The sequence below is a fragment of the Nycticebus coucang genome, chromosome 3 (genome assembly GCF_027406575.1).
Source record: "Nycticebus coucang isolate mNycCou1 chromosome 3, mNycCou1.pri, whole genome shotgun sequence".
Lineage (NCBI taxonomy): Eukaryota > Metazoa > Chordata > Mammalia > Primates > Lorisidae > Nycticebus > Nycticebus coucang.
In genome coordinates this window covers 49870123-49888351 of record NC_069782.1, presented here as the reverse complement: position 1 = coordinate 49888351, position 18229 = coordinate 49870123, and the positions used below count along the sequence as shown (strand labels likewise).

The 18229-nt window shown below is 36.0% G+C and overlaps 1 protein-coding gene across 1 annotated transcript in view; it reads left to right on the top strand.

Moving 5' to 3' along the window:
* Positions 1 to 18229, top strand: part of TRHDE (thyrotropin releasing hormone degrading enzyme) — a 497375-nt gene that overhangs the window by 438914 nt on the left and 40232 nt on the right. Inside the window, exons 13-15 of the mRNA XM_053585572.1 lie at positions 7575 to 7722; positions 10346 to 10443; positions 10878 to 10985. Of these exons, the coding sequence (XP_053441547.1) occupies positions 7575 to 7722; positions 10346 to 10443; positions 10878 to 10985 (354 nt within the window). The remainder of the gene's footprint in view (positions 1 to 7574; positions 7723 to 10345; positions 10444 to 10877; positions 10986 to 18229) is intronic.

The following is an 18229-nucleotide window of genomic DNA, read 5'->3' as shown; positions in this document are numbered from 1 at the left end:
CTTAGTCTTTTCTGAACACATGAGTGTTATTTCATTTTAACTTATCATGGTGATAATGCAACATGTACCTCTTTTAATACAATAATGTCTATGATTACAAGTGAAATAAGACATTTTTAAAAATCAATATAAAAGCAGCCTTGGCTTCTACAACCTCTTTGTCATGAATACTGACATCATCACTCAGTTTCAATAATAAATATATTTTATAATGAAAAACAATAAAATCAGAAGCCCTTACTATTTGAATTTCTTCATGATCTAGCTGCCACCACCTCTGCTATTCTTTCTCAGCTGTCTCCACTGCAGCCATGAAGGTCTTCTGTTATTCTTCCTGCATCCCAAATTGTGAATTTCTCAGGCTCTTTGAACTCACGGTTTCCTCAGAATTCCATCCCACCAGCTCTCATCAACCTGTTCTTGCACTTCATACATGGCTCCCCCTCCTCACCAGGTTTAAATTGCTCCCCTATAACCCTTCTTTCCATGGCCTTGCTTGCTTTCCTGTCATAGCACTTTCCTACGTCATAGCATAGGATTATATTTGGTGTTTATTTGTGTATTTAGTCTGATGTGATAAAGGCAGTTGAAAGTGTTGTGGAAAGTAATGGGAAAGGAGGGAAGGAAGAAACCACATAATGCAAATTCAAAGTGGTACTTTGAGATTTAGCCTATAGCGTAGAAGGAGGTGGCTGGTCAGGGCTGGATTTGAATTCTACCTCCACCACTTGTTAGCCTTTTAGCCAGTTGAGATTGGCAAGTGCTTCCCTTCTGTAAACTTTACCTTCTTGATCTAAAATCATGGGTGTGACAGTACTGATCTCAAAGGTTAGTAGTAGTATTCTTAAGGATATTAAATTGAAACAAACTTAGACCAACTTTTCACATTGTAATTGGCATATAGTAACTCCTCAATACGTGATAGCTTAAAATTATTACATTGATAATCTTCTAAAAAAAATTAGTTGACTTTGGCTATAAAGCTAAGATATTTTTCCTTTTTGCCAAATAGCTAATATTAACTTTTCCGATTAATGATCAATGACTCTGCTTCTTAGCTATTAATTACCTAGAGAACCTTTTTCTTTCTTTTAAGATGATGGTTGATTTCTTGTGAAATTATGTTTGGAAATGAAGAAAGTGTGTGGGAAAAGGAGGGTCTGGTTGTGGCAATGGTTGTAGTGAAACTGTACATATTGCAAAACATTATTTCTAAGCGTTTTATTTTTAGTTTTTAAGTGTTTACTCCAGAAGAGAGCCTAGAGATTATGTAGTTTACCCTTGTCAATTTACCAACTAGGGGAAAGAGATTTCTGAGCCCTCCATCAATTTATTTAAATGCAAATTATAAATGACATTATTATTTCTAGAACGGCAATTTGCCAATCAGAGAAAAAAGAGCAGAGCTATTCATATAATGCCTTTGCATTCTTACTGGCTAAAAGCTTTTTATTTTGATATAGACTGGCTTATCCAAAACTGTTGACTGGACAGCAGTAAGCTTCTTGTCTCTACGTATATCATTAATAAAAAAAGATCAGCAAAAATACTATAAATATCACTTTAATAGATTTTGTTCCACCTTCCTGCTATATTTTAACCTTTGATAATGCTTACTATTTTAAAAATTATGGTTGTATTTAAGTTTTGGTACACAGGGCAGGTGCTCCTGTTTTTAGAACTATGACATTATCGTCATTTAATTTAGTTTAAGAGGCATTTATTGACCGTCTTTTCTGCATCAGCTTTCACATTAGGCTACAGGGATATAAAGCTGGGTAAAGCATACTTCATTTTCTGAAAGATCTAAGTTTGATGATCAATGTAACATTCTGACAAAACTGTGACTAGTGTTGTGGTAATTACTATGAATAGAGGTTTTGTAAGGTGTTATTTGAGCCCAGGAATCAGAAGCCTAAATCAGCTTAGGCTTGGGAGAAAGCTTTCAGAAGAGGAGGAGCTAAAGGAAGAGAGGAATACATTTCTGTTGGACTTCCCACATTCCTGATTTCATAGGGCTGCACATAAGTGACCGCCATTTGTGTCTCTTCAGACAAGGCTTAACCATATCTTTTTTTTTCCTCTAGGAATTGATCAAATAAACTATTGCATGACAGAGATACCTCCCCTGTGTTTTCCCTTTTTGTTCTATAGTACTTGGAGGACTGTTGGGGTTTCCAATTTGTGTCATAGGATCTTCCCACAAACAGCATAAAAAGTCTTTTAATAATGAATAATAAAGAATAATAGATAAAACCTAGTAAATTTTTTAATTAAGCATTTCAGCAAGTGCTTTAAAAATCTTTGCCCTAAGGGACATTGACAGTGTCTTCTGCATATATTGTAAAGCACGTAGCAGGCTATTTGTTGGCTTTAAATGAATATTCTATTAATAAAGAGTGGAGTGAGAGCCTTGGAAGAGTCTGAGGTTGGTGCTTTCATCCACCTAAATTTCAAACCCTGGGGAAGCCACTGCCTTTAAAGAAAACTCTGAGCAAAACCGGTTGTTTGTACATAAGCCATCTTTCTCAGTAGATTCAAGAGTTAACATTCACAGAAATTCAGAAGGGTTTTTAAAAAGCTATTCTGGATCTTAGGTAAAAACAAAGTTGGCTGAGATCAGAGCATTTCAACATCAGTTAATCTAGTCTGGTTTTAATCTTCCTTCTTATGAAAATACTCTTTGTATGCCCCAAGATATGTTTGCCACAAGCTCCAGTAAATTGGAGGAAAAGGAAGCAAAGGACGAAAGAGGACCTGTTTGTGGTGGGGTGGAGGAGCAGCTCTGTGGCTCCTGTGGACAACTTTTGTCTGTTTCTTTGACAGTTCTCATTTGCCTCTCTTCCGCATTGTTTTTTCTTTGATTCCTAAATCCTTTTTCTATGTCTACCCCCACTCCAGCAATAGAGAAGATAGCTATCATCTACTACTTCTTCCTAAAATATTAACAAGGTATACTTAATTATGCAGGCCACAGTCTTTAAATTTGCTAATTATTTTGTGAGTAACATTTCCCTTTGATGCTACGAATTTAGAAAAACTGTGTGAGGAGCCTAAGTGTGCTCCCAGCTGGGCTGATGACTTTGAGCTAATCTAGTGTTCCATTCACTGGACTCCACGCACTTCCCCTATATTGATTACATTATCAGTAGTTGGAATCACAGGTATCATTATTAGCCAATTATACGAACACACATCCAAGCTAGGTAGAATTTTCACCAACATTATCCCATATAATTCTTGATTTGCTAATGAAGCTGTTTTTCTTCCTCTTGTCTAATTAAGTGTAGCTACCTATTTTGAGCTAGTAAATTTAAGTGCAAGTATATTGAATTATGTAGTAGGTGATTACATATGTTGGCAACAAAGCAGAATGAGGGCAATCTGAGTGTAATGTGTTCCGTATTCTATTTGAGGACCGCATTAGGGAAGGTTAACAGTATTAAAAAAAATAGAGCCAAACATGTATTTGGATAAAATACAATGGAAATTACTCCTTGCCACACAAGAGGCACAATGGGACTGGGTGTGAGAACTAATACCTGTAGTAACCAGGGACTCCGTAGGGTTTTGGCACACCAATACAAGACTACCAAGTTCATCTGGGTGAATCATTTCAGAGAGAAAGAACATGGAGGAACTAAGGGGAGACACCTGTGGGAAACACTGGACATGAGGAATGTTCAGTCTGTTGGCTAGATCAGTCATGTGGTGACCACACCTAACCACCCGGAAGACTGAGAGTTATAGTCTATCATAGGAAGAAGAAAAACGCATGCAGTGACCTGGAACCTCCCAGGTCACTGTATGGTCAGTTATCTAGAAGAAGAAAAAAGCATGCAGTGACCTGGAACCTCCCAGGTCACTGTATGGTCAGTTATCTAAATAATAGACATTCATCAGCTTTTTTAAATTAAAATAAATTTTTCCACTTAAAAGAAAATCTGCTTCCTATTGGAGAAAGTTAAGTCATTGTTAAAGCCCTTTAAATGTGTGCCAGTGACATGTTGGTGCTGACCAAACAGTAAAAACATGTTGGTGCTGACCAAACATTATTCCCTGGTAATACCTCCGAGTACACGTTCTTGCCTGGGTAATCCCAAGAATAGAATATAATGTTTCCCTAGGATTCCGTCCCATTTTTTTAATAGTTGAAATTAGTTAAACTGATATGAGGATTATGTAGATTGGAAGAGAGTGTGAACTTTTCTGCTCCTGGTTGGTCTATCCACGCCTGTCAGAGGGCACACGATCTCAACAATCCTGCAGTAAAATTAGGTCACTTGTGTCTATAGCTGATCTTAAAAATAGATCTTCTTATTTTTTTCTCTTGATTTCTTTTCTGGGGGGAAAGGATCAGGCTACAGCCACACCTTGAGTGGGCCCTGCTCCTGCCCAGCATTTCCATACTCCCCAGTTCTTCCTCTCTGGAGGTAGGTGGTGCACAGCTGCAGCCAGGGGGGAAGGCAGAACATAATGCTGACAGCTGTGAAGAGTAACATTTGTGTGGGGGCATGTGTGGGCACAGGCCCCCAAGCCAGGAGCTTATCTCTAGTATCTGCGTCTCTAGCCTCTTCCCTAGTTTGAAAGACAGAAGCTGTCAGAATCACGGGGATGACACAGGATCGTGTTTTCTAGCATCAGGTAGAAATGGGAAGAAGAAAAGAGTATGGATAGAAATTTCTGCTGTAAGGACTCAAAGTAGAACTTGCTTCAATTCTCTATATAATAAATATTTTTTTCTTAACTTGACTTGTCATTATTTGAAACTTCAAACAAGCTTACTTTGCTTTTTTTTTTTTTTTACAAAATGCCAGATGTCTTCTAAAACCTATATCTAAGCTCTACCTCTTAAACCTGTACATATTAAGCAATCAAAAAATGGAGAGGAAAAAATTACAAAATACTTCTTAAGTTTTTAAATAAAGATATTGTGCCCATATTATTGTAATTATTTTTAGCTGGGATCAAATTTTAGAAATATAAGTTAACTTAAGAGGTTTGGGTGACCTAAAAGGGAATCTCATAGTTCAAGTCTCTAACATCATCAAGAAGGAATGCGAGATCTGGAGAGATGGATCACTTTATAGGGAATGTTAGTGGAACAGTCAGAGCCCAGGGCTCTCCAGTTAAGTTTCTTTCCATAACCTCATTTGTCATCCTTTTTATTTGTAGTCAGCTCATAAAGCATAGATTGTTAAATTGTATCCATCCATTTATAGAGATGAAGTAAAATGCAATAAATTATAATGAGCATATGGCCAACATGTCTAAATCTCTGGGAAAATAGACCCAAACAACTTTCTAGGTTTTCCAAATCTATTTGAAGATCTATAACAAGTTAACTACATACTGAAGATTCCTTTTAAAAAATATATTCTTCTTTTTTCAACCAAATAATAATGGATTCTAAATAAATCTTCAACTCTAAAATTATGTAATGTGTGGCATGTAAAAAGAAGAAGTACTAATTAATGTTTAGAATTTATAAATTCAATGGAGACAAAGTATAAAATCTGAAATATTAGAATTTTTTAAGAAAGAAAACCAAAGAATTATTTTCATTTACATTATACTCTTTTTTCAGAGAGCAACAAATGTATGAAATCAAAATTTAACTGTATTGCTGAGATGCTATACTAGCTAAAAGATAGTTGCTTTTTTAAGTGTTGTTATCATAGACTATTTGTATGCCATTTCTACAAGGATGTAGAAAATGGAAACTGAGCAGGAAAAAAATGGCATAAATCTACATGTTTCAGAAATTGTACAAATTTTAGGAAATTTTGAAATGGTGTGAAATTTGGAGTTGTGTTACCATACTTATTAATTTTAGATATTAAGCATAGTTGATCTTGTATCATGGCAGAATCAAAATCATTCGAGTAAAACACATTCCTTTGTTTTATCTCGAAGAAAAATGAAACACCATCCTCATAATTAGTTTTTATTGTAAACACAATAAACACTGTGTTACATCATAAATGCTTTAAGCTATAAGCTAATATTCACCTGTAATTTTTGCTTATCACTTGAGTTAGAGCTAAATAATCTCACAAACTTCTTTTAAGTGAAGATGAGAAAAGGCTTTGTTTCTTCCCTATTCACCTTGCAAAAGGCACAGATAAAAAGATCCGTCTGATTCCCTGATGCTGCAGAAGAACAGTGTGAAATGTAAATAAGTGTGAGGACAGAGCTTTGGTTGCTTTCATATTTCCCTCTTTTCTATGTCAAAAGTTTGCATTCAGTTAATTTTGTCTTAGTCTGCTCAGGCTGGTATCACAACATTCCTTAGATTGGGTCATTTATAAATGCTACTAATTTTTGCTCTCAGTTCAGGAGGCTGGTGTGTCCAAGATCCAGGGACAGCATGGTCTGTGTTTGGTGGGGGCTGTTTCTCTGATGCTTTCTTGATGCATCCCATATGAAGCTGCAAAGAAGGGCCAAGAAAGTTTGCTGGGACCCATTTGTAAGGGCACTAATTCCCTTCTTGAGGGTGACATCCCCATGACTTAATCACTTACCAAATGCCTGCCTCTTAAGATATTCTTACATTGGTGTTAGGTTTCCAAATACGAATTTGGAAGTGATACCAGTATTCAGACCATAGCAATTATTAATGTAAAAAACATTAAGGAAAATACATAATGTTTCTATATGTAGCAGACATATTAAGAATAAGACCATCTTTTAATGTGCTTTAGATTGTCATTCACGTTGCATTGGGTTTGGAAGGACGTTGTATGTGCTGTCCCTGAGAGCAGAGATGTATGATTCTTTCTGGCTGCTTTTGTAGGTATAGCCTCCTACACAGTAGACAGTATTTATTTAAAGAACTTTTAAATGTTACAGTTTACTATTTTCTAAAAAAATCTATTATTAGTTCCCAAAAGGGGCTTCGACATCTGATATTAGTGACATGACATCTATTTGGAATGGAAATAATAAAAGGGTAGAGACTACCCTTCTTTTAAACATTTTTATAATTTGTACTTTACTAAAGTTTAATTCTAATGTTTATAGATATTATGGAAATCAATTTAAAAAAAACAGGTTTGAAAGATGCTTATATTGTAATCTAACATAGAAGCACAAAAAACTATAAATTGACACATTAATTTGATCTTTTTGAATGCAATGTGTATTACATATTACATAGAGCTACCTGAAAAATAAAAAGAATATGGAGAAACTAAAATTACATTTCAGTAATCAATTATTTTCAATTCTTTGTTACCTCTGAAAAGTTTCTTTCAGGGAACATACTTAGGGTTAGTTTTCTAAAATTCCTTAATCCCTTCCTTTTTAAAAAATATGCATTCTGATATTTTGTATTCATGTAAATTTTTAACTTTCCAACCTTGTATATATTAAGGGGCTTTGGCATCCTACATAGGACTATATTTAAGAAATAGGTAATTTTATTTTTATAGCAGTGAATATGATTCTTTATACTGTGATGAATCTTGCTTTTTTTATTTGCATAAGTAAAATCTTCATTTTTGCATCATCATGTATCTTTTATGCATATAATTAACATTAACTTTTTTTTTTTTTTTTTTTTAACTGCACAGGGCTGGCTATTTGCCTCAGAATATTCCCCTGGAGATTATGAGATACCTGTCTGCGGAGAAGGATTTTCTTCCCTGGCATGCTGCCAGCCGAGCTCTTTATCCTCTTGATAAATTACTGGACCGAATGGAGAACTACAACGTCTTCAACGTAAAAAGATATAATTTTTCTTTCTAATTTTTAGAAGATAAACTATTTTCTCATTTTCTTCAATATGAAAATGACCTTGAGTTATTTTAGTTCCTTCTTCCAGTTGATGTTATAATTTTTGTCCTGATTTTCTATGTAATACTGATGACAATTATTTAAAGAAGAGATTTAATACAAGCTACCTTTTGTTCTGGCCTAAAAGTGTCAATTAAGCTTAAGTGCTTCAGACTTTAAGAATGCATATACATGGTAAATCCTTAAAATTCAGACTTACTTTCCAAGAGTTAAAGGGCTCTGTGTTCACAAAGGACTTAACCTGGGTACGGGGATCCCAAAGTTCTTAACTGAATACAGTCAGTTTCAGTGAAGATTCTTAGTCATTATTTTTATCCAAAAAGGCATAGTGAATTCAATTCACTTCCTTAATTAACAGGATAAGATCAACACTGAGGCAAAAGCCCATTCATAATTGGGTCCAAGGGGAGACAGGAGAGCAAACAACAGATAATCCAAATAGACATGGAGACATGACAAACATTCCGAAACGTTACCTGACAGGAGTTCCTAAACCCAATCCTGATAAGCCAGGATTGCCCCTGACGCTGCCTAATCTGATTTAATCATCATTTAGAATAACATTAGGATTAGATACTGCTAATGAGCTTTGGATTCTTAAATTTTTTTATTACTGTGCTTTTTATCACCTTCGTGCACTCATTGTTTTCCTTTGGTTATTTTAAAAGCCTACTCTGTGTTTTATAAAATTACTCTATTTGTAATTATATTACTGACTCTGCTAATCAATCTACACATTTGGAATGACTCAAACCTGGAACGCATGACATGAAATCTGAGCCATCTAGGTTGTTTGGTGGCCATTCAAGTTGCTTTCTTTTTTCATCTTGAATCTACACAAAAGTAATTCTGCTTTCATAATTTTCTTTTATAGGAATAGTTGTGGCTCAACTGTTTATTACTTTTTACTAAGGCCTTACATCAGACATGTGAACAAATGGGTCATTATAGTTATGGTATAATTTGTATCTGCTAGAGAAAGACATATAACACTTTCTTTCTCCACAACACAGAGGCACTGCAATACTGAGCTTCTATAAACATAAAATACACTTTTGAATAGTGGATCATGTCAGTTACTTGTAATTTCAGTGCTTTCATTCCTTTGACAAAATTCAAGGACCACATTAAAATGAGGGAGAGCATATCTTACACTGAGCCTGATATTTAAACACATTATTAGTTGAATGGATTGCTGACTTTGAAACGCTGTCATTACACTGAAGTGCTCTGTGGGGCTCAGCTTCATCAGCGCTCGCCTATTGGCTGAGCCAGTATAACAGTTTCACATTAAATACGTCCTATTGACAGAAAAGGCATAAATTATTAGATGTGCATTTTCATATAGTACATGCATCTGTATACGGTATGTATGCATGGGTGCTATTGGCAATATTCTTCATTTGCTTCATTTTGTAGCAAAATTAGTCATCTAAACATTTAGTCATGTAAATAGGAAGGAAATAGTAGACTTCTTCCATTCCAACAGCATTTTATCCTTCTTTTCTGTCTTTGAAATACTGATTTGAATAAACATAACATAGAGAATTCCTCTGCCTGTAATTTTACTGATATTTGAAAGTGGGCCTATTTAAAATTGGGGGAAGACTATTATCCTTCCAATCCCTCAGGCCCAAACCCTGGGAGCAATACCAGATGGACCCTTCCCTCCCGCACACTGCACCTGCAGGCCATTGCGTCTGGGCTCATATCTGGCCTCCCGTCGTCTTTCAGCCTCACTTCAATATTCCTGTCCCTCTTCTCACTACTACTTACTCACTATTTCTACTGCTACCTCTACTGCAGGGTGTGTGATACCCTTGCCAGGCAGATCTTTTATTAATGGACTTAGAACAGTTCTGTTCCTCAGCTCTCACATCCATCCCAATTGCTTCCCCTCCACATCAGAGTAAAATCTAGTCTGTAAGCTGCCTGGGACACTCAGCGTGGTCTGAACCCACAGCCTCTCTGCTGTCATGTCTTCCATGCTCACCCTCAACACACTGGCAGTCTTGCTGTTTCTCAAACATTCTGAGGACACTTCTGCCTCCAGGCCTTTGCACGTACTGTTCCCCTGCCTAGAACATTCTCCCTCTGGATCTTAATGGCTCACTCCTGTTCATTAGTTAAGACTCTGAAACAGCTGCCACTCTCTTAAACCCCCACGACTGGTTTGCATTTTGTTGTTGTTGTTGTTAATTAATGGTTAATTAACCATTTCCTGACATCAGCTCGTTTATTAGATGAGTGTCTGTTTTCTGCCACTAAACAGTCAGCTCCATGGAATCAAGGAACTTGTTCACAAAGAGGAAGATGGTGGTTACATTCCCCAGCCCCTAGAATAGAGCCTGACACTTAGAGGGCCCTCAGTAACATTCGCTGAATAAATGAACAAGTCAATCAACCTATATTAGGGAGAGTATTAGATCCCACTGAGCCTCGGTATTCTCATCAGGAGTATGGGAATGGATAGTATCCACAAGAATTTTAACTGTCATCACAGAGATGTGAAACTGACTTTATCTTTATTTCTCCTACCTCCACTTAGGAATATATTTTAAAGCAAGTTGCAACAACATACATCAAGCTTGGATGGCCGAAGAACAATTTTAATGGATCTCTTGTTCAAGCATCCTACCAGCATGAGTACTGTTTTATTTTCTTGTTCTCGTCTTTTCCTCCAGAGTTGTACAATTACATCCTACCAGTGCCACTGTGACTTTCTCAGCATGAGACCATCTTTCTTTCATTCTCCACCTTGTATTTCACTTTCCTGGGAGGGCTACTGCTGGATGGCACAGTTTCCATCATCTGATCCTCAGAACAAAGACATGTCCTTGCTATGTTTTAATTTAAGATCTGCTTTTATTGATTGTATTGAGATCAAAACCCACACTCCTCCCTGGAATACTTTTTCCAGAGAAGATGTTTAACACATTTCGCTCCCACTCTGCTAAGTGTCTTTTACTCAGCACTTAGTATTAAAAATACTAATACTTTTGTATTAGTAATTTGCTGATCTGTTCTTTATGTAATGAGTTACTCTCTGACTTTATTATTATTTTTTGAATGATGTCTAGAGAACTGCGCAGGGAAGTCATAATGCTGGCTTGCAGTTTCGGCAACAAGCACTGTCACCAGCAGGCGTCAACACTTATCTCAGACTGGATTTCCAGCAACAGAAACAGGTTAGTTGCACTGAATCCTGTATTATTTAATAGGATTTTCAGATTTTCAGTGGATGTGTTTCATTTATCAAGTGGAACAAAACAGCAAAAAAGCACAGCAGAACTTTGTTTCAGGTTCAAAGCTTACTAGAAAATAGTGTGAAAGCTGCAATAAATTTATCTTTGGAACATTTCACCAAATTCCGGGTTAATTTTCTTAATCTATGCCTTTGGGCTTTATGTATCTAAGTTGCCACCTTATTTCAAGCTTTGAAAGCTCTGCCAGCCTATGAAAACAAAATAATTAAGTTTAATCCAAACTCTCTATAAAGGTTGTTATATTTATTTATAAAATAATTGCCAGCCTATGATATAAACAAAGTAGCATAACAAATATTAATATTTAAATCAAAAAGGTTATGAAAGGAGATCTTTACGTTTTCAGTGATCCCAGACAATAACCTTAAATCTGTATCTTAGACTCTTACAGTATGCTATTTTAATACATAACACGAGGATAAAGTTATTAAATTGAATTACTTTTTAAGGAAAAATTTGTATTAAATGTCACTTGCTAATAAAAAGAATACTAAAAGTGAAACTAATCAAAGATCATTGGTCTTCTGACCACAGTATTATAAAATTTCTCAAGGTATCTTTACATTTCTAAAGGCCTTTATGACTCATTTCTTTTCATACTTTGAGTGACCAATGTCCATCCTTCTCCAGTATCTTCCCTCTCTGATTCATGAGAGTCCTTTCTCCCAGGACTGCTTGCTAGGAGGCAGTTTGCACAGATGGTGCTATTTTGTATGCTACATGTGAACCTGACATGGGTGATGGGGGTGACCCCAGGAACAAGAAACAAAGAGACTTGTTCTGGATAAACATAAAGAACTACATGACTCACTTTATGAAATGAACTGGTATTTGTCTTGTTAAGAGTTATTTAGTTTTAATTTTATATCCCACTGACTCTAGATCTAAAGGGAGCTATACTGCTCTGAAGGTCTCTGAGGGACATCGTTCCCCACATTGTTCATCCATTTGTCTTAGTATCTCACCTTCTGTAGCGTTTTTCTACTTGTCCTTTATGTTCATTGTCCCTGGGCCTATACTAAGTGAAAAGGAGATATCTATTTATTTATTTTTTTTATTAAATCATAAACACATGGATCATATGTACATTAATGCACTTATGGAGTACAAAGCATTGATTTCATATAGAATTAGGAATGCTTATATCACACTGGTTAATATATGCCTCTTCTCATTTACATGATTATTGTGTTAAGACATCTATACTCTATACTAAGTGTAGACAAGGAGGGGGGGTTAGATCCAGGGAGGGTGAAAGGTGGGATCACACCAATGGTGCATAATGCAAGGGTACATGTCGGATCTATTAGAAAAGGAGATATTTAGTCACCATTATCTGTCAAATGATCCATTATATATTGGCAGATAGTGATTAAATCTGCCATCAATCTTCTCTAGAACTAAAATATCCTTGTTTTTTAAACTTTCACTAATGATTGCCCTTTTTGTCAAGTCTTTTGGAAGCTATTCCATTAGACCTCAAAATGTTACACAAAATTACTCATTTTTTTACCACCTCCTTTAATTCTACCACACATAATTAGACCATGAACACAGCATTTCTCCAATATTAATACAGCTAAAATTTTACTTAAGTACATATATCACATATATGAGAAAAAAAGATGAAATGTATTATTTAGAAATTATCATCTCTACTTCCTTTTGGGTTTTTGCTTTATTTTGCTATAAACAGATATGGCTGATAATTCTTTTTTAACCCTTTAATGAGTTTATATATGTAAAAATCTTTCTTATCATTTTATTAAAATTAGGCTTACACCAATGCATCACCATAATTTCACTAGAGGACATTCAAATGTGATCATCACCGCCAACATTTTATAAATCTAGTCATCGGGAAACTGCTGTTTTTAAAATAACTCATTTATTTAACAAACTTTTATTGACATCTTAGTACCACATGGTAGCTGGAAAGCAAAGAAGTGGATCTCAAAATTAATAAAAGATATAGTACTTTAAGCAAATAGGTTTATTTTTAAAGAATGGAGTGCAGGATAGGGCATGGACCCAGAGAAGGGGAGGACTACTGTCTTGGAGGGATCTCATTCTGCCGCAGAAGGATGAGTAAGACTTTGTTAGAGGACCTGACGGTATGGAAGGCAGGGCAAGCGTTTCTGGATATGAAAGGTGGGAGGAGGGGGATTCCAGACAGAAGAAAGGTACATAGGTTGCTGTTTAATTTAATAGGTGCAGTGATTTTTGAACGATCCATCACTTTCATAATTCTCTTACTAATGAAAGCTCATGTAAGATGTCAGCTCATTTGGGCTGTGATAACCCTACCATTTATTTGTGGCAAAACAATTAAATTCGAGGAAAACACTTTAAGGTTCTTTTGTCATTTCCTTCTTTAATTTTGTAGTCTCTGCTTGGCTGTCTTGTGTAACTGGGCAGATGAACATGCTAAGTGAAACTAACCCTGTGTTTACTAAGATTTGCTTAACCAACCGTATGACGCTCCCAGAATACACAAGGGAGCTCCTGCAGCCAGGGCCGGGACACCCCCTTGACTGCCTGTGTGTGAAGATCAGAGATTTCATCTGTATTTTTTTAGATGACTGCTTAATAATGAAACAGTAATATAGTCCTGTAGTTAGTGCCGAGTTTAACATTCTTAATTTGAGTCAACGAGGGGTAGAGCAAGATTTCTCGTTAAATGTGCATGTAGTAATAGGTTGGTCATCTTTTTTTTGTTGTTGTTGTTGTTTAACTGGAACCTTAAAAAGAGTAATTTGCAAATATTTATCTTAAAAAACAACACTAGAGGTAATGTAGACATATCCTTATGAAATGTTTTGAGAGATTTATATTTATTCTAACAAATCTGAAGAACAAAGAATCATAGAGGTGGTGATGGGGACTGCGAATCTCAGGGATGGTGGAATTCTATTTGGCATCATCTTGATGCAGTGGAGAACTGGGTGAAATTAGTGACATCAGAATCAGGAAAATGGAATGGATGTGAAAGTGGATGTAGGGAGGGGATGATGGGACCCAAAAGGGCAAGGAATAGCTGGAGATGGTAGCAGCAGAGAGAAACAGTCAAGAATTATGGTGAAAGCTGAGTTTCATAGTAGGGCTGAGTACCCATGATCATATCTATGTACACAGCTATGATTTAATAAAAAAAAGAAAAAAAAAGAATTATGGTGGATGATAAATTGATTGAATCCACATTCTGATTCCTGTTAAAATATTCAAATGCTAAAGCATGCTGAATCGGAGCGGTGGTGTCATGCATTAAAACGAACTGAACTACACCCAGGTCTTGCCAGACTTCAATTTGGGGATTAAGTTCAGCAGAATGCCACATTTCAGAAAAGGGACAAGTTGCCAAGTATTTGGTGGAGAACAATACACATCATAAAAAAGATTTTGAAAACTACAGCCATGAGAATAGTTCGTGAGATCTGAAAACCTCACTCTAAAAAATAAAACAAAAGGGATACAGAGAACATGGTAGCTTCTTTGATATATAAAAAGGATAGTAAAGGGGATAGAAATAATTTTTTTTCACCAGTTGGTGCAAATAAACATGAAATAACAGACCTGTGTTTCCCTGAGTAAAATACAGGGAATTTATCACCACTGTAGATGAAATATTATTTGCAAATCTTTGTATTAAATCCTACCAAGGTTGTACAGAGGTCACAAATGGGGCATTGTGGGGTTTCTCTAATTGTTTGGCCCCAAACAATGTAACCTGAAATCAAATACATGTCCACAATAGTGTAGTATTCTTAAAGTACTATTAAAGGGCACAGTTTAAAGCTTTAAGGCAATATTGAGTCAAGATTTAAAGTATTTAAAGAATTAAGAAATAGTGATATCCATTCCCCAACATATAAATTGTACATAATAAATGTTTATGTCAAATTCGAAAAAAATAAGACCATTCTATAATAAAAACAATAAGTAGAGAGTATCTCAAATTTACAACATATAATTATAATCCATAAGCTTCACTACTCATTCAATTAATTATCAAACCTGTATTTATTCCATTTATTATTGTTTATTACATCTCTGGCACTGGCTTAGCACTTTTTGTGTACATTGTCATCATTTTAATGATCATTTTTACCAATGAAAAATTCCAAATTTACACAGGTTTTATAGTTTGCCAAGTTTATATAACAGTAGATGGTAAAGCTGGGCTTCTCTCCTCATCAGACCTGCTCCCTAACCGTACTCATATGGTTATGGTTTATGAAAGTATCTTCTATAAGTAATATACATTTTTTTCAAAAATGGTTTAAAGAAACCTTAAAATAAACAAAAGCTGTGTAACAGACCTCAAGTACTCTCTGCAATGAGTAAAGGCAGCAGTTATGCTTAGGGGACTGCATGGCACAAGCAGTGGTTCTTGAACCTGAACATGGCTCAGAATCATCAGGTGGACTGATTAACACACTGTTTGTTGGCTCTACTGCCAGCATTTCTGATCCAGCAGGCAGGGTGAGGCTCAAGTATTTGCATTTGTAACAAGTTCCCAGGTATGCTAATGCTGTCGGCCCAGGGACCACACTTTGAAATCACTGGTGTAGGGAAAGGTTTCTATCACTGAGGACATCAGTGATTCAGCTGAAGCTGTTCCACTGAATAACTTTGGAAAAGCCTCTGCTTCCTCATCTGGAAAATGGCAACCATATGACCAACCATACAGGCCCAAGAGGTAGGTAAAAAAATACCTAAATAATGCTTAACCTCACAGGAAATCATAAAACACGATTCTTCGTCTGAGTTGCTCTCCAGATGTTTTGACCTCCTCTGAGTAATGGTTGTTGTGAATTTAAAATGCAGATCATAACATTTAGTGAATTCCTTCATTGTTAGGCCTGCCCTCTGTAACTGCTGAGTCTTACAAGGATGTCCCCTGAAGTGTAAGACATAAAGCAAACTATTGCCTTAGAGATTCTCAGTTAGGCTCCGTGTTCCCCTACGTTTTCCTCCTTGCTCTTCTTAATCAGTTGCTATTTACACCCTTGTTCCCACATCAGCATAGCTCATTTTATCTTACAATGCAGGGAGCTCCAGGGAAGCCTCTTTCCCCTGCATCTGAGCCTTGTCTTTCAGTGTTTGCTTTTCTTGTGTGAGAACAGAAAGGTGGAGGGACCAAGGCTCCACAATGTCTGTTTTTATCTAGTTCTGAAACTTCACATTTTCTTGCTTCAAACCAGAAAGATTAACGCACTCTGTTTCTGAGGCATCACCCTGTTCTCTCAGTTCTATTCTTCTGAATATAAATGGTTCCACTCTAAATTTTTATAAGCTAAGGCCAGATCTGTTATTCTAATGCTCAGTTACCATCATTTGCATTTTGTAAACCAGTGAGCACAGCAGGAAGTTTGTATGGAGTAGTGAAAAGGCCAGGGCCGCGCAGACCTCCATTAAACTGGAGGCGAGAATGAGGTTGTACTTTATCATGAAGGAGACGTGGCTTTAGATAAGTCTGTTCACTTCTCAGAATCCCAATAATATTTCTAAAGTGAGGACTTTGATGCCAAATCTCCAGTGCTTAAATCAATACTAATAGTTCAAAATTTCATGCTCCCTGTATTTGAAGATAAATCAGACAATTTCTCTTTTGATTATTTACTCAAAGGTGATGTATCCATTTATTCATGAATACAATGAATACATACTGAGACCATCCTGGGTAATGAACCTGTGCTAAGACCCTTGGAACACAGCGTTCTTTCATTCAGCTAATGCTGGCCCCAGGTATTTTCCAGGTGTTAAAAGACATAGTTCTTGCCGTTGCACACCCCAAAGTCTGATGAGGTGGTGGGAAGCTAAGAGGAAGGTAGAAGTTATTCAAAACAGTCACACAAAGCTAAAAATAAAACTCTGGGTGGTGTCACCAAGGACAGATGGGTGACCTTCTCAAAGAATCTCACATGGGAATTTGATCAGTGCAGGGAGATCAGGAAAACCTCCAGCCCTGAGAGCTGGTAGTGGAAATGAAGTGGAGAGGAGATATTTGAGCGTTCCCGAGGGAGAAAGAGGGATGGAAGATACTCTTGTTGGGTAAGAGAGACAAAGGCATTAAAGACAGTTCTCTAGACTAATTCAATAGGGCTCAAACTGTGTGCACATGTTTCCCTTAGAACAGTATGTGTAAGTTGACACCTAAAATTCTCCATCACACATTTAAATGATTGCAAGGATATAACTTTCAGCATATAATAGACATTTTGAAATAAAATCCTTTCGAGTCCTCTAAATGTATCCACTGGAATCTAAACACCATAGCTACTTTTTTACTTATCATTAGCCATTTTAAAGATGATAAAGATTTTATATCATTCCCCTATCTTCCCCAAATTTGTATTCTACTATATTGTTGCTTAAAATCTTTTATGGACTACTCTTTCGTACCTTTGCAGATGAAAAATACACACACACATATATATAAATAAGAAAATCATTTTTCATGTTATCACTAAATCTTACGTTAATATTTTCTAAATTTAGTTATTATTACAATTGTTAACTTGAAAAATAATTTCCAAACATATAAATAGAATTAATAAATATAAAAGTAAAAAATAAGATGAGACATTTTCTGATTAGTTTGTATCTATGAGTATATAATATTCATAGATAATAATGATATTGCTTATTGCTAGAATGAGAAAAGTTTTGTTATAAAAGCTTTACTTCTATTTTGTGTTAAAGTGCTAAAAAACATTGTACATAAAAATAAGTCAATGGGTATGGCAGGTGTTTTGTTTTAGCAATGTGACACAATTCTTCACAATCTTGCCAAATTTTGTGCCAAGTATCACGTAGTAATCCATGACCAAAACTTTTTAATTATCACCTGACAACATGATTAGGTCTTTCTTCACATTTTCTAAACATCAACACCAATATTTAGAATTTTCTCTTCGATACTGCAGTCTATTGCGTCCTCAGAAGGTGCAAGGTAAGTGAGAAATACCCTTTTCTCAGGTAAAGTGGGAGAAAACAGCAAGGTCTGCTACAGAGTGTCCACACAGAATTTAGAATTTGGAAATTGATTCCCATTACCTATGTTTAAATCCTCCACGGAAAGTCTTTCCTTCCCCTCAGAGGTGTGGACATCTCATTTTGAAGACCACAACATTCGTATGTGATTGGAAATTAAAAGAATGATA